Source organism: Panthera pardus, unplaced genomic scaffold, assembly GCF_024362965.1.
Source record: "Panthera pardus isolate Hobbes unplaced genomic scaffold, ASM2436296v1 HiC_scaffold_6, whole genome shotgun sequence".
In the NCBI taxonomy this organism is placed as follows: domain Eukaryota; kingdom Metazoa; phylum Chordata; class Mammalia; order Carnivora; family Felidae; genus Panthera; species Panthera pardus.
The window spans coordinates 51,719,526-51,743,744 of NW_026526991.1; the positions used below are offsets into that span (position 1 = coordinate 51,719,526).

Genomic DNA, 24,219 nt, shown 5'->3' on the forward strand with positions numbered 1-24,219 from the left:
ACGAAATACCTTAGTTTTGATATTGTTTTGCACTCTAAAAATTATACCCTACTGAATGTAGTCTGGGACTTTTTTCAACTCAGCATTGTTTCCAAACTGATACATGTTGTTCACAGATGCCTAATTTCCATTGTATGAATGCATCACAACTTAATTACCTGTTTTGTCAGTGGATAAACCTTTCTGTTATGCTAGTTTTGTTTTAGGAACAGTGCTGTTAGAGCATTTTTATATATTTCTTCCAGTGAACATGTGTGTATATACCAAGGTATGGGAACTGCACATTGTTCTCTTCTACAGATATTACCAAGTTATTTTTATAAAGAGGTCATCAATTTACCTTCCCAGCAGCAACGTATGCGATTTCCCTTTGTTCTATATGAAACTGTCAGACAGCTTAATTCTTGCCAATCTAGTGGTTTAAAAAGACCAAAACTTTATTTGGTCCTACTACTGTGTGTGCATTTCTTTCTTTATTAATGAGATGAATCATTTTAACAGCTTACTTGACTTAATTTGTACAGTTTACTGAAGTTGACAGTTCAGTAATTTTTGGTATATTCAGAGTTGTACAGCTGTACCATAATCTAAATTTAGAACATTCTCACCTTCCCAAAAAGAAACCCCAGATATATTAGCAGTCTCCCCCCACCTTCGCTCCCTCTCCCAGCACCAGGCAAGCACTGATCTACCTTCTATTGCTATAGATTTGTCAGTTGTGGCCATTTTGCATAAATAGAATCATATGTGGCCCCTGTGACTCGTTTCTTTTCCTGAGTATAATGTTTTCAGAAATCATGTCGTAGCATGTATCGGTATTTCATTCCTTTTTATTACCAAATAATATTCCATTGTATGGATATGTCACATTTGTTAATCCATTCCTCAATTGATAGGTTGTTTTCCCTTATTGGCTACTGTGAATAGCGCAGTATTCCCAGTATACCCCTGGGAGTAGAATTGCTCTTTCGTATGGTGACTTATGTTTAACTTATTGAGGAACTGCCAGACTATTTCTTAAGCAACTGCACCAATGGTGTATAAGGTTTCAAAATTTGCTATATCCTTGCCAACACTTGCTGTTATCTTTTTATTGCTTCGTAGCGGGTGTGAAATGGTATCTCCTTGTGGTTTTGATGTGCACTTCCCTAATGACTGATGATGTTGACCATCTTGGCATGTGTTTATTGGACATCTGTGTCTTCTTTGGAGAAACGTCTGTTCAGATCTTTTGCCCATTTTTTAATTGAGTTTTTGATCAGTGAATCCTTTTTCATTTATGCTTTTTATGTTGCTTCCCTTGTGAAGTGCATCTTTTTGCCCGTGATGTCCTCCCTGTTTGTGACTTGTCCTTGCTCTACATTAAGATATGAGAACACAGGAGTTAAATGTATAAATCCTCTCTTTTATCGTTGGTGTTCTTTGTATCTTGTTTATAAAAAGGCTTCTGAACCTCGAGATCAAAAATAATTCTCCTAGGTTTTCTTAGAATAGTTTCATACTTCTCCCTCTTACACGGAAGTCTTTGGTGTATCTAGAATTGGTTTTTCTGGCATGGTATGAGGAATTCAGTTTCATTTTTTTCTCTATAAATACTCCGTTGTTTTTTCTGTTCCACACATGTATCTTTCCTTGTACCAGTATCATTTTTGTCTTGTTATAAAGCTGTGTAATTAAATCTGTAAAGGCACACCTCTGTCATTGTTCTCGTGAGGATCTTAGCCACCTCTCATACAAACTTTAAAGACCACTTTTCAGATTAACTGAAAAAATTCATATTGGATTTTTGGTTGATATGCTGAATCTATAGATCAGTAAAAGGAAAATTTACATCTTTTAATGTTCTCCATACAAACTTTATACTATCTGCCTCCTTTCTAGTTAGGAAAAAAACCATTTCACTATGGGGATGAAATTACTATGCAGTTGACCCTTGAATGAGTATGAATTGTGTGGGTCCACTTACATGCAGGTTTTATCCAGTAAACACTGGAAAATATTTTGGAGATTTGTGACAGTTTTTAAAAACTAGCAAATGAACTACGTAGCCTAAAAGTATTGAAAAAATAAGAAAAGGTTAAATATGTCACACATGTATAATTTATATGTAGATACTATTTTATTTCTTACTACCATAAAATATACACAAATCTATCATAAAAAGTTAACACTTATCAAAACTTACACAGGGGCGCCTGGGTGGCTCAGTCAGTTGGGCGTCCAACTTCAGCTCAGGTCATGATCTCACAGCTCATGAGTTCGAGCCCCACCTCGGGCTCTATGCTGACAGCTCAGAGCCCGGAGCCTGCTTCAGATTCTGCGTCTCCCTCTCTCTGCCCCTCCCCTGCTTGCATTCATATTCTCTCTCTCTCTCTCTCTCTCTCTCTCTCTCTCTCTCTCTCTCTCTCCCCCCCCTCCCTCCCCCCGCCTCTCAAAATTAAATATTAAAAAAAAAACTTCCACAGAACATACATGACACCATTCGAGAGAAGTGTAAAAAAATTTAACAAGGCAGGATTAAACCATAAGTGCATAAAATTAACTGCAGTACATACTGTATTTTTGTATAATTTCCTAGCCACCTCCAGTTGTTGTTACAGTGAACTCAAGTGTCATGAGTATCTGCTTAAAATGCCATGTGGTGCTAATCATCTCTGCATGAACAGTTTGTCTCTCTAGTAAACTGGGTATGGTGGTAAATGATTTTGGTTCTCGTGTATTTTTCATTGCCTTTAATATAATACCATAAGCCTTGAATAACACCATGGGACTCTTACAAAGTGCCACCTGGGATGCTAGAAATGCTCCCAAGAAGCTGAGAAAAGTCATGACATTATAAGAAAAAGTCGAATTGCTGGATATGTACTGTAGATCAGGTCTGCCGCTATAGTTGCTCACCATTTCAAGATAAATTAATCTAGCGTAAACACCACTGTGGAAAAAAAATAAAAAAGGAAATTCGTGAGGCCATTACTGCAGCCATGCCAGGAGGCATGAAAACTTGACACCTTTTGCAAAATACCTTTTTATCTGGTATTGAAAATAATAGCTTTTATGTGGGTACAGGATTGCTATACGGAAGACATACCTATAGACTCTTAAAGTGATTCAAGAGAAAGCAAAGTTATTATGTGACAACTTAAAGCAAAAGGAAGTTGAAGGATCTAAAGCTGGAGAATTTAATGTCAGCCAAGGGTGGTTTGAAAATTTTAGAAAGATATGTGGCTTAAAAATGCCAATGTAACAGAAACAGAAGAAGCTGCTTCTGTCAACCAAGAGGCAGCAGACAAGCTCCCGATGCCATTAAGAACATCCTTGAGAGTATCTGCCTACACAGGATTTTAATGCAGACAGAGGTTCCCAATTCTGGAGAAAAAATGCCATGAAGGACATGTATTAGTAAGGAAGAGAAGGAAACACCAAGATTTAAGGCAGAAAGGGACAGGCTAACTCCTGCTGTTTTGTACAAATGCAGTTGGGTTTATGATCAGGACTCCTGAGCCTTGAAGGGAAAAGATAAACACCAGCTGCCAGTTTTTTGGTTGTACAACAAGAAGGCCTGGACAATGAGAACCTTTTCCTGGATTGGTTCCATCAATGGTTTGTTCCTGAAGTCAGGAGAAAGTACCTTGCCAGTAGGGGACCGCCTTTTAAAGTTCTTTTGATATTGGACAATGAGGATGACCACCCAGAACCCCATGAGCTCAACACTGAAGGCATCAAAATGGTCTCCTTGCCCCCAAACAGTGTCTCTAATTCAGCTTTTAGATCAGGGGGTCATAGGACCTTGACTTTCAGGGCTCATTACACACATTACTCTGTGAAAGGATTGTCAACACTATGGAAGAGAACCCTGCCAGAATATCATGAAAGTCTGGAAGGATTACACCATCAAAGATGTCATCGTTGTAGAAAAAGCTATAAAAGCCACCAAGGCCAAAACAATAAATTCCTACTGGAGAAAACTGTGTCCACATGTGCCTATCTTCACAAAATTTACAGTAGAGGAAATTGTGAAAGAGATTGTCTATACGGCAAAAAGGGGTGGGGGGCGGGTCAAGGGTTTCAAGATACAGATCTTGGAGGATTGACACTGGACAGTCTGGCAGAAGGGTTTCCATTATTCAAGACTGCTTTTAACGTCTTCAGTGCCATGGACCCTTCCATGATATAGGCACTGAAGCTAACGTAAACAGTGGAAGAAGGATTGGTACCATATGGAAATGGTTTTAGAGAAATGGCAAAAAAGACAAAAATTACACTGTATTTCATAAAGTTATACTGAGTGCGCCTGCCTCCCCTTCTACCTCCTCCAGTGTGGAGACAGCAAGACTGGCCTCTCCCTTCCTCCTCCTCAGCCTACTCAACAAGATGCTGGGATGAAGACATTTATGATGATCCTCTGTCCTTAAAATAGTCATCATGCCAGACGTTAAACTTGTGTAGGTTTTTGTCTTTGTGTAAAAATCTAGTAACTGTAAGCAAGAAATGTATCAACAGCATCACTTAAGTATTTACTGTGTGGAATGTTGTGTACAAGGCTTCTACGGACATGGATGGCCTATCCTTACGTAGGCATAAGGTGAGTGATATTTAAAGTAAAATTAATGTGTTAGTTTTCTTGCCATTTGTGCTTTCAAAGAATAACGTTACCATGCCCTGTGCCTCTCTCAAAATTGGAGAAACTGGGTATCAGCCTGTCACCGCTGGTAAGAGTTTTTTAATGTAACCATATTTTCAATGCTGTGTTATGAATATGCCTGTAATACTGTGTGCCATAAATTTTGGCCATAAAAGTTATATAATCATCCATTAAGCTAGGCTACTGTGAAGCGTTCGTGTCAGCTGTACTAGGTCACCATAAAGCAGCCACATTACATGTTGCCAATGCATGAATCGTTATACCCGTAAATAGGAGGGGTTTTTTTTCACATTTTTTCATTGTTGTTAAAACTTCTAAGTTTATTTTGAGAGAGAGCGAGCTGGGGAGGGGCAGGGAGAGAGGAAGAGAGAGAATCCCAAGCAGGCTCCGTGCTGCCAGCGCAGAGTCTGATGCAGGGCTCCATCTCATGAACCAGGAGATCATGACCCAAGCTGATATCGAGTCAGACGCTTAACCAACTGAGGCACCGAGGCGACCCTCGTTTTTTCTTTTTTCATGTCTAGCGTTACCAATATGTGTTACGTGTACAGTGTGTTATATCCCTTAAGGTGCTGACAGATCATCTCGTAAACAGATGACAAGCTTACGATGCGAGAAATACAGTACCATAAATGTATATATTCTCTTCCTCACGATTTTAATATTTTCTTTTCTCTAGCTTTACTGTAAGAACACATCATATAATAGGTATATAAAGCATGTTAATTGACTTTGTTGTTAGTAAGGCTTCCGGCCAATAGTAGGCCATCAGTAGTTGAGTTTTTAAAGAGCCAACAGTTAGGGGCGCCTGGGTGGCGCAGTCGGTTAAGCGTCCGACTTCAGCCAGGTCACGATCTCACGGTCCGTGAGTTCAAGCCCCGCGTCAGGCTCTGGGCTGATGGCTCGGAGCCTGGAGCCTGTTTCCGATTCTGTGTCTCCCTCTCTCTCTGCCCCTCCCCCGTTCATGCTATGTCTCTCTCTGTCCCAAAAATAAATAAAAAACGTTGAAAAAAAAAATTAAAAAAAAAATAAAATAAAAAATAAAGAGCCAACAGTTACACGTGGATCTTCAACTGTGCAGGGTGTCAGTGCCCTTAACCCCTGTGTTGTTGGAGTGTCAGCTGTCGTTAATTTCTCTGCATTCTTGTGGAAGCACTGCTTAGGATTCCACCCTTCTCCTTGTTCCTGTTTTGTTTTGGAAGTTACTCTGGTGAGACCGCTGGTGTATGAAGGTCGCAGAGCAGCTCGCAGCCCTAGCCTGCCCCGATTCAGGAGCTGCTGGCTGCATGCGGCTATTTAAGGTCACAGGAATAAAGCGAGGATTCAGTTCCTATGTGTCACTAGCCAGACTGTTGAACAGCACAGATACAGTACATTTCAGTCAGAAAATTCTGGATGGTGCTGCTAGAGATGGGAGGTTGGCACACCCCTGTGAGCCAAATTTAGCCCACCCCCATCTTCCATAGATAGTGTTATATTAGAATACAGCCACGTTCATCCATGTATGTATTTTCTAGGCCTGCTTTCCTGTACAACAGCAAAATCAAGTAGCTGCAGCAGAAACTATATAACCACAGACCCTAAATAGTATCTGGCCTTTGACAGAAATGTTTAATGACGCTTCCAGACCATTAGTATCACCTGGAGACTAAAATACAGTAGTCCCCCCTTATCTGTGGTTTCACCTTCCACGGTTTCAGTTACCCATGGTCAGCCACAGTCTGGAAGCAAATGATCTTCCTCCTGATGTGTTATTAGAAGATCAGTAGTAGCCTAATGTTATGTCACAATGCCTGTGTCATCCCCCTCAGTTCATCTCATCACGTGGGTATTTTATTCCAAGAAGGATAAGTACAGTACAATAGATATTTCAAGAGAGAGACACCACATTCACATAACTCGTATTACAGTATATTGTATTTGTTCTGTTATTGTTAGTCTCACTGTGCCTTTTTTATAAATTATATTTTATCATAGGTATGTATGTAATAGGAGTAAACAGTATCTATAAGGTCCGGTACTATCCACAGTTTCTGGCATCCATGATGGGGGAGGATCTTAGAATGTACCCTCCACAGATGAGGGGGGGACTGCTTACTTTTGCTTGGGTCCCATCCCCAAGATTATGGTTGATTGACCTGTGATATAACCTGGCTGTTGGGATTTTTAAAGCTCTCCTTGTGATTTTAATATTCAGCAAAATTTTGAGACAACTGATGTAGACTTCTCAGATACTCTTTTCTCGTCTGCATATTAACGATGCACAAGTGTGGGGTTTTAAAGTCCACTCAAGTTTGACAGATAAGGTATTCCCCTGACTCCCAGCTTCCACAGCTGAGAGTTGGTAGAGTGGGTACCTGCAGAGGAGTTGATGGCTTCTGAAATCCTGTGACTTAACGATTTCTGAGACCTTAACCTGTGTGGGATTGTTCAGGCTTCATTATAGGATAGTGGGTTAGTAGACGCGTTCCTGTCTGTGCATCCCCCTTTCCAGGCAGCTGTGGCGTTCCGAGGCCTTGAACAGGCTACCAGTCCTTCCCACTGTGGTCAGCAGGTTAAGTGGGTGCGCTGAAGTCCTTAGAGCAGCAGTTTTCACACTTGCATTCATCAGCAATGGTTTCCCGCCCCAACTAGGAATGAAGAACTTGCATTTGCAGTAAGTCCCCACCTGATGCTAATGCTGCTGGGGAACACACCCTGAGAACCACTGTTTCAGAGTGTGCTTCTCAAGTTTTACTGTGCATATGAATCACCAGTGGATCTTACTGAAATACAGACCATGGCTCATTAAGGGTAGAGTAGGGCCCAAGATTGTGCATTTCTAACAAGCTCCCAGGTGTTACTGATAGACTGCTGTTAAAAATTCAGCTGAGTAAAGGTAAAGATCAAATTGGCTTCATTCAGTGATTTATTACTTGGGCAGTGGCTCATCTGGTAATAGAAAGGAGCTCCACCAAGCTATAAAAAAGCAAAGGTTTTTAAAGGCAGAAAGAGGGCAGAAAAAAGTCGTTAGCGAAGAATGCATCATTTCAGGCATGGTAGCCCTCCTAAGGGGAATGGAAGGGCCCAGTGGGCAGATTACCTCACTAGTACTGACCAGATAATTCCAGGTTGACTGGTTACAAGTACAAGGTAGGGGGGAGGGGGGGCTGTAATTAGGTATTAAGTCTTGGTTTGCTGACGTGGAGTTTAGCACAAGTGACTCCATTTTGGGCCTGTTGTCTCTTTTTTTTAATTTTTTAAAAATTTTTTAATCTTTATTTTTGAGAGAACTGTTGTCTCTTTTTAAATATGTGTATATATGTATATGTATATATATTTTAATCTTTATTTTTGAGACAGAGAGTGTGAGCGGGGGAGAAACAGAGAAGGAGACAGAATCCGAAGCAGGCACCAGGCTCTGAGCTGTCAGCACAGAGCCTGACGCGGGGCTCGAACTCACAAGCCGTGAGATCATGACCTGAGCCAAAGTTGGACGCTTAACCGACTGAGCCACCCAAGCGTCCTGTTGTCTCTTTTTTTTTTTTTTTCTTCTTAACAGTTACCCCTTTTTGATCAGACTGTCAGCTTAACTGAGAGTGATAAGAATTTAAGGCATTAGTGTTGTTCTCAGATACTGCTCTATAGTTCTCGCAGCTTTTGTCCATCCTTTGTGTGGTATTCATAGGTCATGACATCTTTTGCTTAATCTCTGTGATATTCACAAGCCACAACTTCAGGTTCATAATCTTTTTTTTTTTTTTTTTTTTAACGTTTATTTTTTGAGAGAGAGAGAGACCAAACACAAGCAGGGGAGGGGCAGAGAGAGGGGGAGACACAGAATCCGAAGCAGGCTCAGGCTCTGAGCGGTCAGCACAGAGCCCGATGCAGGGCTTGAACTCAGGAACCGTGAGATCATGACCTGAGCCAAAGTCGGATATTTAACCAACTGAACCACCCAGATGCCCCCAGGTTCACACTCTTTGAGTCGATCATTCTTTTCACTCCTTTTCTGACATTCCAATCTTGGAGAGATCATTTGCTTGATGGTTAGTGGCTGTGAACACACATTTAATTCTTTTGAGAGAATACAGTGCACCAGGAAGATTATGATGATTATTATGGACAGGATAATTCCCAATGTTTGTAGTCCCCAAGACCCAAACCAATCAGAATCTGTCAAAAAAAAAAAAAAAGATCCCACTGAAAGTCACCTTTTTGAGCGAAGTGGCTTGTTCAGGAATCTTACACAACTGAGTTTCAACTTCCCCAGAAGTGTTACTCCAGCTACAGTATAGCCATAGCACAGAAACCTCTGTGTTAAGCTAAAATACAATCAAGGGCTATTCTTTTAACAAGAACAACTTTAGCCAGAGAGTCTAAGGAGCTTTTTCCGGAAGCTATTGTCTTCTGCTTTCTCTGCCCCTCCCCTGCTCCCATTCTCTCAAAAAAAAAAAATTTTTTTTTTTCTTAAAGAGTGGAGAGGTTTCCGTCGTATTCTAATTTATATTTACTAATAACCAGAAAAGTATCTGCCAAAGGAGGTGATTTCTTTTTTTTTTTTTAATTTTTTTGTTTTTAACGTTTATTTATTTTTGAGACAGAGAGAGACAGAGCATGAACAGGGGAGGGGCAGAGAGAGAGGGAGACACAGAATCGGAAGCAGGCTCCAGGCTCTGAGCCATCAGCCCAGAGCCCGACGCAGGGCTCGAACTCACGGACCGTGAGATCGTGACCTGAACTGAAGTCAGACGCTTAACCGACTGAGCCACCCAGGCGCCCCAAAGGAGGTGATTTCTGAGTCATGAATGTCTCCTGGTAATTTCTTTCTAACTTGATGTATAAATCCAAGAGAGTCAACCAGTGAGGTGTCTTAGTTCACTGTGGAAAGTCAAGGGCACAGTTAGATAATCTAAGACATTGCCCGGCTGTGTGCCAGCTCTCTCAGCATTCATAGGCCCAAGGAGAGTGAAAACCACCACAAAGACAGACTGGATCAGGGCACAGATCATCTCTGTTTAAGTGGTAGTGTTAATGGATCATTCACAGGATTTGCTGTGTGTACCTGTTCAAACAGGGGACAGTTAGGTTTTTAGCACATAGGGAAAGAAAATCTCCCAGCCTGAAATAGTCATTCTAAATGCCTTGCAGAGGTGGGTGCTGCTGGTGAGATATTTCCGTGAAAAGGGACAGGTCTGACCTACATAATCATGAGAACGTGAGGGAGCAAGTGTACTAAGATTTACATAAATACTTGGGTCTGGATCCGGCACATAACAGTCGTAAATGGAGAAATGTGAAACAAGGCAGAGGATGTTCTAGCTCTAAGAGTCAAACTTGGTAAAAGGCTTCTTGAAGGGGTGGGGTGGGGGGCTCGATCATGGTTTGTAGTAACATTGGGAATAGAAGAGAAATTGGTCACAGGGGACACCAGAGGATCTCTAGCATCATGGGTAGATCAGAATCTTTGATGACAAATCCAGCAGTCTGAAAGGTTACCTTCCTTAGCACTTCCCTGAGAAATAACGGATCAAGCATGTTATTTTTATGGGCCAAGACAAGAGTAAAGGAAAAGAGGGGAAGGTAAAAAAATTTCATGTTCGGTTAAAAGTATGAAGTCTTGGTCCAGGGGGAAGCAGTCTACTTTGATGTCATTTGCTTGTCTTCCTCATCAGTTTGATTTGGAGGTTTCCAGTGTCTGTATATGACCAGATGTCAGGTGGAGCCTTCTTAAGCTGTGAGGTGTATACCCAAGGCTCAGTGCCTTCTAGTTTTGCAGCAGTGTTAGTGATCAGTAACCACTTGGGGAGGACCTTTCCAGTGGGGCTTGAAGGCTGTTTTCTTATGATGTTTCCAGGACATTTATTCACCAGGCTCTAAGACTGTGACCCGACAGGATCCTTGAATTGGGATCCAGGAAAGCTTCATTAACCTATTGATAATAGGCTTTAGCAAAAGATGTTAAAGACTTACAATATCATGTCAGGCTAGCTTGAAACAAGGCATCAACAGAAAGTTGTATACCAATAGACATTGGTCTACCAGTAACTGTCTCATGTAGTAGAATGAGTTCGTTTCCCAAAGTGGGTGCTATGAATAGTCGTCAAGGCCAGAAGCGATGCCTTAGGTCAAAGGAGTCCAGTTTTTCAGCAAGTTTAGAGATTTGTAAGTTTGAGGATCCCATTCGTTCTCTCAGTCTTGCCTGATATAATCGAGGGTGATTGGGACAGTGATCATTTCAAGAGGTTTGCAAAGCTTTCATTAATGCTTGTATGATTTGCCCATTGAAGTGGGTGACTCAATCACTGGTGATTACAGAAGGTATACTCGAAGTGGAAAACAAGTTTTCTAACAGTCTTTCTGCTGCTATAAGGGCATCAGCTTTGCAGCAGGGCAAGGCTTCAACCTATCTGGAAGACATACATACAAGAAAATATAACCCATGCTAGGTGAAAAATGAATGAAATTCAGTTGCATTTCTGCAGAGGGTCTGGAAAGAGGAGGTTTGAGTTCTCTGAGAACAAAAATAGTTTTTTCAGGATTATGGTCCTGATAGGTCAGACATTTATAGTTCTTTAAAGAAGTTTCACCACCGATGTTTTTTATAATTTGCGTCATCTTAAATGCACCATGGTTGGTGAAGGAATGCAAAAGCCACAAAATGGGATTTGCCAGGGAGCCAGGAAGAAAGGTCTTGATTTTCCGGTAACCCCAGTCGTTTATTAAGTTTACAACCATTGTCTTCCAATCTTAATTTCTCTGTCTCGGGAACAGAATGTTGCCACATTGCAAGGATGAGACCTCACCCTTTGCCCCACATGGCAAACTTCTGGCAACAAGATGTCATTTTTTGTAGAAGCAGAATAGACTTGATCCACATGTGCCACAACCTGTACAAGTTCTGTCGCTGCTACCTTTGCATGAAAGCCAGCTAGGGTATTTCCCTGATACTCAGGTTCAGTCTTTTTAGTGAGAGCCTCAGTTTTGATGACAGCAGTTTCAGAGGGTAAAAGAATGGCAGTAAGGAGTTTACTTGCCCATTTTTGATTGGGGTCCCAGTGGACATAAGAAAACCCCTATGTCTCCAGAACATCCCCAAATCATGGGCCTACTGGCTCTCAGTGTAACAGTTCTACCTTTCAGGAATTTGCATGCTGAGGTGGGGGCATAGAATAGAGCTCTGCTTATTGGGCCGAGTGAGCTTGTGGGAGATTAACAGCATAACCTGCTTGGAAGTTCCCTTTCTCGTATTTATAGTGTGACCCATCAATAAATAAAACTACTCAGGATTAGTCAAAAGGGGGATGGATGTCTTGTAAATCAGGACGCAGTGTCACAGAATGGGACATTACTACCCCACAGTCCCGGGCTCCCTTGCTCAGGCAGGGGCAGTAAATGGAGCAGGATTAAGAATGTCCTGACAGTTACGATGCAGATGAGGGGGTAGGAGTCGAAAGAGTTCCTAGGAGGTTAGTCTGCTTGCAGAAAAGTGTTGGAAGTGTGAATCCTTTTGGAATTACAAAGGCTTTAAGCTGTGTTTGGGTTGTGTAAAGAAATGTCATTTCCTAAGGTTAAATTCACCAAGGCTTCTAACTGCTGCTGGATCTGGAGCCTTACGGTGGCTGCACAGCTCTAGCAGGGGAGTCGAGCTGTATGCTGTAACAGGCCTGTATTTATTGCCTTCTTCTTGCATCAGCATTTCTTGTGCTTGATGATCTCTTTCACACACAAATAAGACGTAAGGGTTTTGGTTTGGTTGGTTTGGTATCTCTAGGGTGGACGGTTCTTCTAGTGCTTATTTTAGTTTTAAAAAGGCCCGTTCATGTTTATCTTCCCATTCAAGGGGTTCAGGGACTGATGTCTCGGTAAATTCATAGAGTGGGGAAGCCAACAGAGAAAAATTAGGAACCCGTAATGTGTAATAGCCAGCTAGGTTAGAAATCCACAAAGCTATGCTTAGCTTAATCCTTTCTGGAGATAACTGGATTCCTTTCGTGCTTAGATTATGACCTAGGGTAATCAACAACGTCTAGAAATGAGATTTTTTTCCTCAGAGACTTTATGTCCCTTTTCACCTAACTGCTACAGCAAGTCCGTGGAACTCTTTATGGAGACCTCTTTGGTAAACAAGCATAGAAAGAGATGGTCTGCATATTGTAAAAGGATCGATTTCCCAGGAACTGGTGGAGGATGAAATCTTGGTGGAATACATGGGGGAAATAAGGGACCTCAATGAATCGTTGAGGCCTGACTATCCAGGTGTATTATTGATTGTTCCAAGTAAAAGCAAATGGATATTGGCTGCTGGAGTTCACAGAGATGCTGGAAAAGGCTGAACAGGTGTATAACAGCTAACCATTTGAGTCTGGTAAAACTTAGGTATTTGAATTTGGGACAACTGGGAAATGGGGAAAACTTGTTAATAGCTCTCAAGTCCTGGACAAGTCACCATCCTCTCCCGTTGGGTTTCCAGACTGGCAAAATCTGCCTGTTGCAGGGGCTGGAACAGGGAATGATTAACCCCTGGGCAAGGTGTGAGGCCTTGGATAGCCTAATGCTTTAATGGATATTGGGGCAACATAAGAATAGGTTTAGTCCTATCTGTGAATTTCTGTAGGCTCTGCACTTGTTATCCTCCCAATGTCAGAATTAGAAGTGGCCCACAGATTTTCAGGCATCTCAGTTAAAATAGGGGATTTTTGTTGGAAGTCTTCCTCATTTATATCAATGGAAGATCAGGTTCAGGTTGGCCAGGAAATTGTAGGGTGAGGTCTTATTAGAAGCAAAACTTATTGGCCCTTTAAATTTAGAAAGGAGGTCTCTACCTAATACATTGTGGCTATATCACAGAGCCAAAAAGAAGGCTTTTTAGTAAAAGGTCGCAAAGTCATTTGTCCTGGTTTGAGGTACAAATTCTGTCTAAACTTGATTAGATACCCCTAGTATATAAACTTTCTTTTCACTCTGAGGAATTTGATGTCCTATGAGAGTGGGGTTTAAAGTAGAAAGTGTAGGGGCACCTGGGTGGCTCAGTCAGTTGAGCATCTGACTGTGGCTCAGGTCATAATCTCGAGGTTTGTGGGTTCGAGCCCGTGTCAGGCTTTGTGCTGACAGCTCAGAGCCTGGAGCCTGCTTGGGATTCTGTGTTTCCCTCTCTCTCTGCCCCTCCCCCACTCACCCTCTGTCTCTGTCTCTCAAAAAATAATAAACATTAAAAAAAATAAATTTAAAATTTTTTTTTAAAAATTAAAAAATAGCATAGCCTCGGTAGCTATAGAATTTAGCAAAGTATACTTCATTAATTTTAGTTTCCCCTTGGATGTTCAAGGGTATTACTGGTAGGAGTTTCCCTGTCGGTTTTGGGAAGGGCCCCACATGGGAGCTCTCCCTTGGGAGCATTGAGGAATTTGTGTAGGAGCTTTCAGGACAGTTTCTCTAAAGTTTCGTAGTTAATTACAAGTGAGATAATGGCCCCCGGACCAGCCATTTGATGATGCACTTCTAGGAGGGTATGATATGGAAGACCCAGTAAAGGCCATTGGTTTGGCAGACTTCTGTTTATGATTTTGGTCCAAAGTCCTCTCAAAGTGTTTGGCTATGGTCACAAGTTCAGTCAGGCCAGTGGCCTCTCATCCTGTCTTTTTATTAACCCACGAATCTCAGGAAATAATCCATTTACAAATAGGGCAGCTTGAGCAGATTGTACGGAGTCAGAAGTGCCATAGAAGAACATTTCCAAACAGACTTCCGACTCTGCTATGGATTCATCTTTTATTTTCATATTTGATGAACAGACCAACTAGTGCAGGCAGGGAAGACTCTAGGAATGGCTTTTAAAATATCAGTTGGTGAGGGCACCTGGGTTGTTCAGACCGTTAAGCAGCTGACTATTGATTTCGGCTCAGGTCATGATCTCACAGTTCGTGAGAATGAGCCCCAAGTCAGGCTCTGCGGTGACAGTGTGGGACCTACTTGGGATTCTCTCTCTCCCTCTCTCTCTCTCTGCCCCTCCCCTGCTCATGCATGTGCACTCTGTCTCTCAAAATAAATAAGCATTTAAAAAAATATCAGTTGGTATATTTCCAGCTCTTTATGGTCCTTAAGAGAGCTATGCTGGTGACCTAGGACCCTGAATATCATCGTCCTTGGGATTATGCCATTCTACTTCCTGCATCCATTTTTGGCCTTCACAAGGTCCTGCCAACATACGTGGAAGCTGATAAATATAGCAGCCTGGGGTCATAGGCCCTGGTAAGGATTCTAAACTCTTCAAAAAAAACTTTGGGCTCTTCCCTGGCTTTAGGAAATTCTTTAGCTATGGCACTTAGTCTGGTCTTTGACCAAGGAATGAAATAGATCTGAGAAGGATCACTTGCAACCGCAGGTAGGTTTATTTTAAAAGGTAACTTTTAAATCTCTTCAGAGTGGAAAGGCAGTTTTGACAGAATTAGTAAAACAAGAGTACTATTGTAAAGAAGGATAGAAGTGTGGGAGTCAGGTCATTTGTGACGTCTTTTATTTTAGGTACCTTTGTCTTTAATTTTTCCTTGACCTTTTGAAATGAATCTTTCAGTGAGGCTGTTTTGGAATCTTGAAGCCTTTTGGAAACCTACATATCAATTAAAATAGGTATCCCATTTTCATTTAATTCAGGAACCGTTTCAAGTACATCTCTTTTTTTTTTTTTTTTTTTTTTTTTTAATTTTTTTTTCCAACGTTTTTTTATTTTTATTTTTGGGACAGAGAGAGACAGAGCATGAACGGGGGAGGGGCAGAGAGAGAGGGAGACACAGAATCGGAAACAGGCTCCAGGCTCCGAGCCATCAGCCCAGAGCCTGACGCGGGGCTCGAACTCACGGACCGCGAGATCGTGACCTGGCTGAAGTCGGACGCTTAACCGACTGCGCCACCCAGGTGCCCCTTTTTTTTTTTTTTTTTTTTTAATTGAAGTGTAGTTGAGGTACAATATTAGTTTTAGGTGTTCAACATTTATATATAATACAAAGTGATCACCACAATTCATCTAGCTGTCTTCTGTCACCAAAGTTATTAAGTTATATTTCCTATGCCGTACATTGCATTTCTGGGTCTTGCACATGTGCTGCCAAAGCGAGCACTCTGTGTCTTATTTAATAGCCTGTAGTTGGTACCTTTTAATCTCCTCACCTCTTACAACCACCAAACTGTTCTCTGTATCTTTGGGTCCATTTCTGTTTTGCTCATTTGGGTTTTTTTGTTTTGTTTTTGTTTTGTTTTAGATTCTACATATCAGTGAAATTATATGGTATTTGTCTTTCTCTGACTTATTTCACTTGGCATAATACCCTCTAGGTCTTCCCGTGTTGTCTTAAATGGCAAGATTTCATTCTTTTTTTGTGGCTGAGTCGTAGTTTATTTTATATAAATATATGTATGTATGTATATACGTATATAAGCTTCATCTGTCCATGAACAGTTAGGTTGCTTTCATATCTTGGCCATTGCAAATACTGCAGTGAACATAGGGGTGCATATATCTTTTCAAATTGGTCTTTTCATTTTCTTCGCCTAAATACCCTGAAGTGGGATTACTGGGTCCTAGAGTAGTTCTGTTTTCCATAGTAGCTGTGCCATTTTACATTTCCACCGACAGTGCATGAAGGTTCCCTTTTCTACACATCCTCACCAATACTTGTTACTTCTTATCTTTTGAATATTAGCCATTCTGATGAGTGTGTGGTATCTCGTGGTTTTCACTTGAATTTTCCAATGATGAGTGATGTGAGCATCTTTCATGCATCTGTTGGCCATCTGTTTGTTGTCTTTGCAGAAATGTCTGTTCAAGCCCTCTGCCCATTTCTTTAAGTTTATTTATTTTGAAAGAGCACGAGCACAAGCAAGGGAGGAGCAGAGACAGAGGGAAAGAGAATCCCAAGCAGGCTGCATGCTGTCAGCGCAGAGGGGCTCTGACGAACTGTCAGACGTGACTTGAGCTGAAACCAAGGGTTGGACATTTAAAACTAACTAAGCTACCCAGGCTCCCCTGCCCAATTTTTAATTTTATTTTTGCCTTCTTGCCGTTACCTAAGGAGACCAATCCAAAAAAAATATCCCTATGTTTTTTGGTAGCTGTTTTATGACTTCTGGTCTAACATTTAAGTCTTTGATCAATTTTGAGTATATTTTTGTATATATGGTGTAAGAAAGTGCTCCAGTTTATTCTTTGGCATGTAGTGTCCAGGTTTCCCAGACCATATATTAAAGAGACCATCTTTTTCTTATTGTATATTCTTGCCTCCTTTGTCAAATATTGACTGTACGAGCATGGGTTTATTTCTGGACTGTCCTGTGCCATTGATCTATGTGTCTGTTTTTGTGCCAGTACAATGCTGTATTGATTACTGTAGCTTTGTAATATAGTTGGAAATCAGGGAGCGTAATACCTCTAGCTTTGTTCTTTCTCATCATTGCTTTGGCTATTTGGGGTCTTTTGTGGTTCCATACAATTTTAGGACTATTTATTCTTGTAAAATCCTGTTGGTATTTTGGTAGGGACTGCATTGAATCTATGGATTCCTCTGAGTAGTATGGACATTTTAACAATATTAATTCTTCGAGTCCATGGGCACAGTATGTCTTTCCATTTATTTGGGTCATCTTCGATTTCTTTCATCATTGTCTTAGTTTTCAGAGTATAGATCTTTCACCTCCTTGGTTAAATTTATTCCTAGGTATTTAATTCTTTTTGATGCAATTGTAAATGGTATTTTCTTAATTTCTCTTTCTTACAGTTCATTATTAATGAACAGATTAATGTGTATTAATTTTGTATCCAGCAACTTGACTGAATTCATTTATTATAATACTTTCTTGGTGGAGTCTTTAGAGTTTTCTATATCCTGTTGCCTGTAAATAGAGACAGTTTTACTTCTCTTCTAATTTGGGTGTCTTTCCTTTTGCTTATCTGATGTGGCTAGGACTTCCAACCCTATGTTGAATAAAAGTGGCAGGAGGCATCATAGTCTTGTTCCTGATCTAATCTTCTCTAGTGTGTATATATATATATATATATATTTTTTTTTCATTTCATTTAGTGTATTCTTCAGCTCTGATTGGTTCTTGATTATATTTTCTGTCTGAAGTTCTGAAGTTCTCATTGTTCATCCATTCTTCTCCCTACTTTGGTGAACATCTTTATGACCTTCTCCCTACTTTGGTGAGCATCTTTATGACCATCAGCTCTTTCTCTGGTAGATTGTTTACCTCCATCTTCTTTATTTCTTTTTCTAAGATTTCGTCTTGTTCTTTTCTTTGGAACATACTCCTTTGTCTCACTTTGCCTCTCTGTTTCCACGTATCTGTTCTATTAAGTAGATCAGTTATATCTCCCAGTCTTGAAGAAGTGGCTTTATGCCAGAGGTATCCTATGGGGCCCAGTAGTGCCAACTCCCCTGGTCACCCAGGCCATATGCCCTAGGGATGTCCCCTGCATGGGCTGCATGCACCCTCCTGTTATGACTGGCCTGCAGTCTATGTTAACTCACTGGTGTGCAAGGCAGTTCTCTGGTGCAGCTGGCTGTGGGCAGGGCAGCCTTCGGGTGCTGCTGTCTACAAAGTCCAGCTGTAGCTGTTGCGGGCACAGGGCAGGGGCGCTCATGGGGAGCTCGAGTGCCAGACAAGGCAGCCCACTGGGTGTGGCGTGGCAAGAGGTCACTGGGGAAAGGTTCTGGTGCTGGCTGAGGCTGCCAGCCAGGTGTGGCAGAGTCAGGTATGTTTCTTAAATGAGTGATCTTCTCTACTTGTCCCCATAAGGGCCATTTTAAGCCTGGGCTCTGGGTTGTTTTTAGGAAGATTTTGCTATTGTTGTAGATATTACCTCAGGTACCATAGTTGTTAGATATAAAATAAGCACATGTGCCAGAAGGTGGTACACTCGACTTAGAGTTTAAGATGCCCATTAGCTAAGGCTTTGGATTTCTCTGAGCCAGTCTAAATACCTAAACGGGATGTACCACTGGGTTGGGGGTTGGTGTTTTACAGTGTAGCTCATTGGATAGAAGTTGGTGGGTGACCACCTGTCCATCCAACCCATACCATGACCAGTTTATCCTATCACAGGAGTCTTCTTGAGGTGGCAAGCGCTCTAAAATACTCGTGTCCACCAATTTTTCAGGCTATTTGGCTTCAAAGATCCTCATTAGCAATAGTTTTTATCTACACAAAAGACGACAAACACACACCTTAACATAACAGCAGGAACCACGAAATGTTTACTGCAGACTGGCCAAGAGAAGGCCATATGTACCACCAGCGATTCCCAGCGTGGACTCAACCAGTAAACTCCAGTAAATGGGGATTATGGACTGGAAAGAGATTGCAAATAACTGGGGAACTGCAGATTGAACCAAGGGCTGGGGAGTTAGGTTCTGAATGTAACATTCTGCTGTCTCAAGGTGACCAGCTGAGCCCTGGACTAGAAAGCCAGTTAGACCAGGAGCTTAAGTCAGACCCTCAGCCCTCAGAAATGGCAAAAAGATCATGAACTCAAAAATGGATTTGCGATTATCACGCCTGTGGCTTTCATGGTCCCTAAATGCTGTCAGAAGTTTGCTTCAGCTCCTGGCACCTGCTACCCAGTCTGTTAAAAATTTATTCAGTGATTCATGAATCACGCAGCAACTTCTCTACAATAGAAGGGCACTCTGGAGAGGTGTAGAAAAGGAAAGGGTTTTTTTAAGGCAGAAAGGCAGCTAAAGGAAATTATTAACAAAGAATGCATCGTTTCATGCGTGGTCACCCTCCTGAGGAGAACAGAAAGACCCATCGGGCAGATTACCTCCCTAGTACTAACCAAGTAATTTCAAGTTGACTGGTTAAATAAAGGTTACATTCCTGGAGGGTTGACACTCAACTGGGTTAGGGTAAGTATTAAGTCTAGGTTTGTTGATGTAGGGTTTAGCACAAGTGACTCCATTCTGGGCCTGCCGTCTCCTAACACCGCAAAGCAGACTTTGATTAGTAAGGCTGAAGACCATCTTAAGAGCACATTCTAACCTGATCTCCCTAGCTCCATCTCTCCACCCCATCTCTTAGACTCTGCTACTGGGATGACTTTTCTAAAGGACAGCCTTGATTGTGTTACTTCCCTGCTTAAGAGCCTCCCGCTGCTTCCCACCACCTGCTGCTGTTTACAGAACAAGTGGGCAGCCTCCTGTCCATGCCGTTTTCTGTGTGGTTGCCACCCTTGTCTGAAAGCTGGATTTGGGGAAACCTTACTACCCCATGTTCTTCCTTCCAGTACTCCTGTTGTCCTTTTGATCCAGAACTTTTTACTTCTGTCGCCTTCCTCCTTTCACCATGTGTGAGCCTGTCTTCAGCGCTCCTACTTCAAATGCTGGTGCTTCTTTCCTTTCACTCCACGGATGTGCAGTGAAGACTAAATGAGTTCATTTACGTATGGTATCAACATTCTAACCAAGAAGAATTTTGAACCTGTTATAGTCCTCAACGCATAAGCTGTGTTTAATTTTTGTCCTTGTGTGTATTAGCCTGTAAATTTCTTCAGATGAGTTAAGAATTCTTAGATATCGTTTATAGTTTCCATTCCTGACCTGCTTCTCAGAAGTAGTCTTGGGAAGTAACTACTAAATGCTCAAAGTATTTGACCATCACTTGGAAGGGCTCTGTAAATACCAAACATGATACTCAGAAGCCTTCATCTGCATTAGTTTTTGTCATTCTCTTTAGGTGCCGAATGCACAGTCCAACCAGCTTTGACTCCCGTGTCCCCTGAAGTAATAGAATAAAACTTTGTGATCCTTATCACATTCTGTATGCCTCACAGAAACCATTTTTGTTCTTCCTTCCAGAGAGGTGCCAGTAATCTGACGTGGCGGTCTGATGTCTTGGTGGAGTATCAAGGAGAAGGCCGTAATGTCACCGACCCAACATGTCCTTCCCTGAGTCCCGGAGTATCTGTGAGTTGGCTTAGATGGTTTTCTTACCAATAGCATAGCAAGGCATTGGTTCAGACGTGTCAGGTACTAAAACCCCAAATCTGAGTCTTGCTCCTCTTTCACTTGACTTTGTCACTTGGCTGTGGAGATTAGTAGATGAAAAGTAAATTCAGTAGTCCTGAAAATGATGCTTCTGATCTATTGGCAGAATGTGCTCCTTGAATTCTTGCAGTTTTTATAACAAGTGCATGTATCTGCCCATATTCTTATCTATACCTCTTCCCAATAGCAGTACCATTTTTTTTATTAGGGAAGCTATCTATCCGTGGCACTCAGTAGAGAAGTGGGGTTGCCACAGTTCTGTGTAACTGCCATCATAAGTGTCTTGCATTGGTGGCGGTCAGGCTGGTGACGGAGGTGGTAAGAGCACGTTGGCTTCACTTTGGAGAGTGGGAAATAGGAGAGTCAACTCTAGATAGAAGCCTAATACCAACGTGTAAGGATGTAGTGAAGAACCGACCAGAAGTTGGTAAGGAAAACATGAAAAAATAACTTACCTGCAACTGGTTCCACAAAGCTCATTTAGCCTTTTTATCCAAGTGTTTAGGGCGAGCGTTCTTTAATATACCATAGACACGACTCACAGGAGATTGATTCTGTCTCCTTACCATCTGTCCCACCCATTTTCCAGTCGCTCACTACCACGAATTCTCGGCAGGAGATTAGCAGACAGGGATGGCAAGAGTACGAACAGAACTACCACCAACACATGTTCCTTAGGTTGGCCAAAAGAAACAAAGCCCCATATCTATTGATTTGCTTCTCCATGGAAGGTTGCCTGATTTCGGTCCAGTTGTAGGTCTGGCTTGAGCCAACTTGGTTGCCCCTGTAGGCCGGTGTTATGTATTAGAAGAACTGTTTTCGTTTAACTCTTTAAATCTCCCTACAGCAATGCTTCCCAGACTGTGTCTGTGAAGATGCTTACAATAACACCTATGCCTGTGTGAGGACCATGTCAACACAGTGGAATTTACAGTATTGTGAGTTTGACGACCAGGAGGTAAGAAGGTCCCCACTTCCCCCACCCCCTTGTGTCTCGTGCCAGTGCTTTGTTGGCTGGACCTGGTAGCAGAAGAGCAAGTCCAAGGATGTTCCCCGGGGAAGATAGGTTTCTTATCTGTACTTCCATTCAGGCTTCCTTCAGTGAAGAACATGGAATCCACGAGGCCATACTGCGCCTCTGTAACTGTGATCTTTCCGGATGGGATTCTCTCCACGCCTACCACCACCCAAACACCCTTTAAATGCACAGTCCACTTTTTCAGATTGTTGCATGCCTGGTCTGTTTGTTTCTCTGATAGTTTGGGGTCAGAGTAAGACACCTCGACTTCTGTGGAGCTGTAAGGAGTTTGGGACATTTCCTAGAAGGCTTACTGGCAGCCAGCTTGTTCAGAAACTTCTGTCCCCACAACAGCACAGTCCAGAGCTGCTCATTTAAATAGATGAGCAGGGGGGGGCAGGACCAGGAGTTTCCATCCTCATAAGAAGGTGGCTTTTAGGGGCACCTGGGTAGCTCAGTCAGTTAAGTGTCTGACTTTGGTCAGGTCACGACCTCGCAGTTTGTGGATTTGAGCCCCGCCTGCCTCAGGCTCTGTGCTGAGAGCCGGGACCTGCCTCAGATTCTGTGTCTCCCTCTCACTCTGCCTCTCCCCTGCTTGCACTCTGTCTCTCTTTCAAAATAAAAACATTTAAAAAAAAAAAGGCAAGGTGGTTTTTAGCCAGCACAGATCAGTGTGGGTTGTCTGAGGATCTCCTGCACTGCAGTCCCTTGTGCTTTCACACTCTATCTGCCTGTGCTCACCTGCCTCATCTGGCAACCCACATCTTGCCACGGGGAGCCGAGGCTCATTGTGTTTCTCAGAAATGGACTTGCTCACCATTTGTAGCTCCCAAGCACTTTGAAAGAAGCTCTGTTGCCTATTGTCCAAAGCCCATTCTTGTTTCTCCTTCCCCCATGATGTTTACCTGTCATCTTCCTAGCCTATCACTTAACTCCACTTAGGAGAACACAGTACAGAGTGGGGGGGATGATGATATTAAATAGAGCTAATGTTAGAAACAATAGGGTTAGATCCTTCCCCACTTGGGAAGACATCCAACACTGCTTTTAAAACAGGAAACTTTAGCATCTGTACAGCACGAGTGACTGTACTTTCAGATCTGTTCTCATTTGAATCTTAACAGTTCTAAGGCAGAAACCTTCAAATGTCAACTCTCACTTCTATAACAATATTACTGTTAAGTCTAGTTTCTGAGACTCGCTCTTTGAGGGTCCTCCCTTCTGTTCTGCTTTTATTACATAAGGTCATAAATGTCCCCTCCTGCCTCTGCTTGAAGCCCCAGGGTGTGCCAGAGGCTCCTCTCCAGCATGGGCCACAGACCTGAAGCATTTTAACATAGTCTCATGTATACCCATGGGCTCTTTTAGGATCTTGAGACCAGAAAATGTTCTCCTGGGCGCTGCTCTTCCCTTCCCACTTAGAAATAATTCACACGAGGGGCACCTGGGTGGGTCGGTCAGTTAAGCGTCCAACTTCAGCTCAGGTCATGATCTCACTGTTTGAGAGCTCACTTTTCAGTGAGTTCAGGCCCCCTCATCGGGCTCTGCGCTCACAGCTCAGAGCCTGGAGCCTGCTTCGGATTCTGTATGTTCCTCTGTCTCTGCCCCTCCCCCGCTCACGCTCGCTCTCTCTCTGAAAAGTAAACATTTTTTAAAAAACTCACATGAGGAATATTTCAAATATAATGCTTGCTCTTCTCTTTCCTCCATCTTCATTCTTGTAGGTGTTTGTGGAAGTCTACAACCTGACTGCAGACCCAGACCAAATCACGAACATTGCTAAAAGTATAGACCCAGAGCTTTTGGGGAAAATGAACTACCGGCTAATGATGTTACAGTCCTGTTCTGGACCAACCTGTCGCACTCCAGGTGTTTTTGACCCGGGGTAAGTTCCCATTTTCTTCGAAGGCTTTGTCAGGCTTTGTCAAGCTGTCGGTGGCAGTCGTGTGTGCTTGAAGGCAGAGAAAGCCTGAGGGGTCCTTTTGGCTTTGAGCTAAGCTGTGTTTCTTGTTCTTCTGCTTTGTGGTAGGAGTACTGTGTGTTAGTGCATTTGCCTGTTGTGCTGGGGAAATGAGCCCTTTGAAACTTCTGCTCTGTGGTGCCAGTAGCTACTTTAGCTGGAGGCCTAGCCCTACTCCCTGCCACATGGGGCTCTTCTTCCTCCCTTTCCTCCTGTGACTCTTTTCATGGTACCCACTTGATTGCACTGGTGACAGATGGAGTTTCTTTAAAGTGAGCTGACCACCTGCTACCTGTCTCCCTAGCGCCTCCAAGAGGTTATGCCTTCATTTCATTTCTCAGAAACCCTGATTAGAGGAACTTGAATGCTTGCCAGTAAACTTAGTAGGCTGAACACACAAAATAAATTAGAAGGTACAGACTTCAAATGTTTAAATATATAAGCCCACTGTAGTATATGAAGGCAGAAAAGGTTATCACCTACTAAGCAGGCTCTGTCCCTCCCACTCATTCCTCTGGAACAGTTACCCTTCACCAGTGACGTGGGGTCTCAGCACACCATGCATTTCAGCTGCATGTAGCAA

General features: G+C 42.4%; 1 protein-coding gene across 1 annotated transcript in view; it reads left to right on the plus strand.

Moving 5' to 3' along the window:
* GNS (glucosamine (N-acetyl)-6-sulfatase) overlaps positions 1 to 24,219 on the plus strand; it is a 55,416-nt gene that overhangs the window by 27,379 nt on the left and 3,818 nt on the right. The window contains exons 11-13 of the mRNA XM_019455006.2: positions 20,470 to 20,577; positions 21,506 to 21,616; positions 23,401 to 23,561. Coding sequence (XP_019310551.1) covers positions 20,470 to 20,577; positions 21,506 to 21,616; positions 23,401 to 23,561 — 380 coding nt within the window. The remainder of the gene's footprint in view (positions 1 to 20,469; positions 20,578 to 21,505; positions 21,617 to 23,400; positions 23,562 to 24,219) is intronic.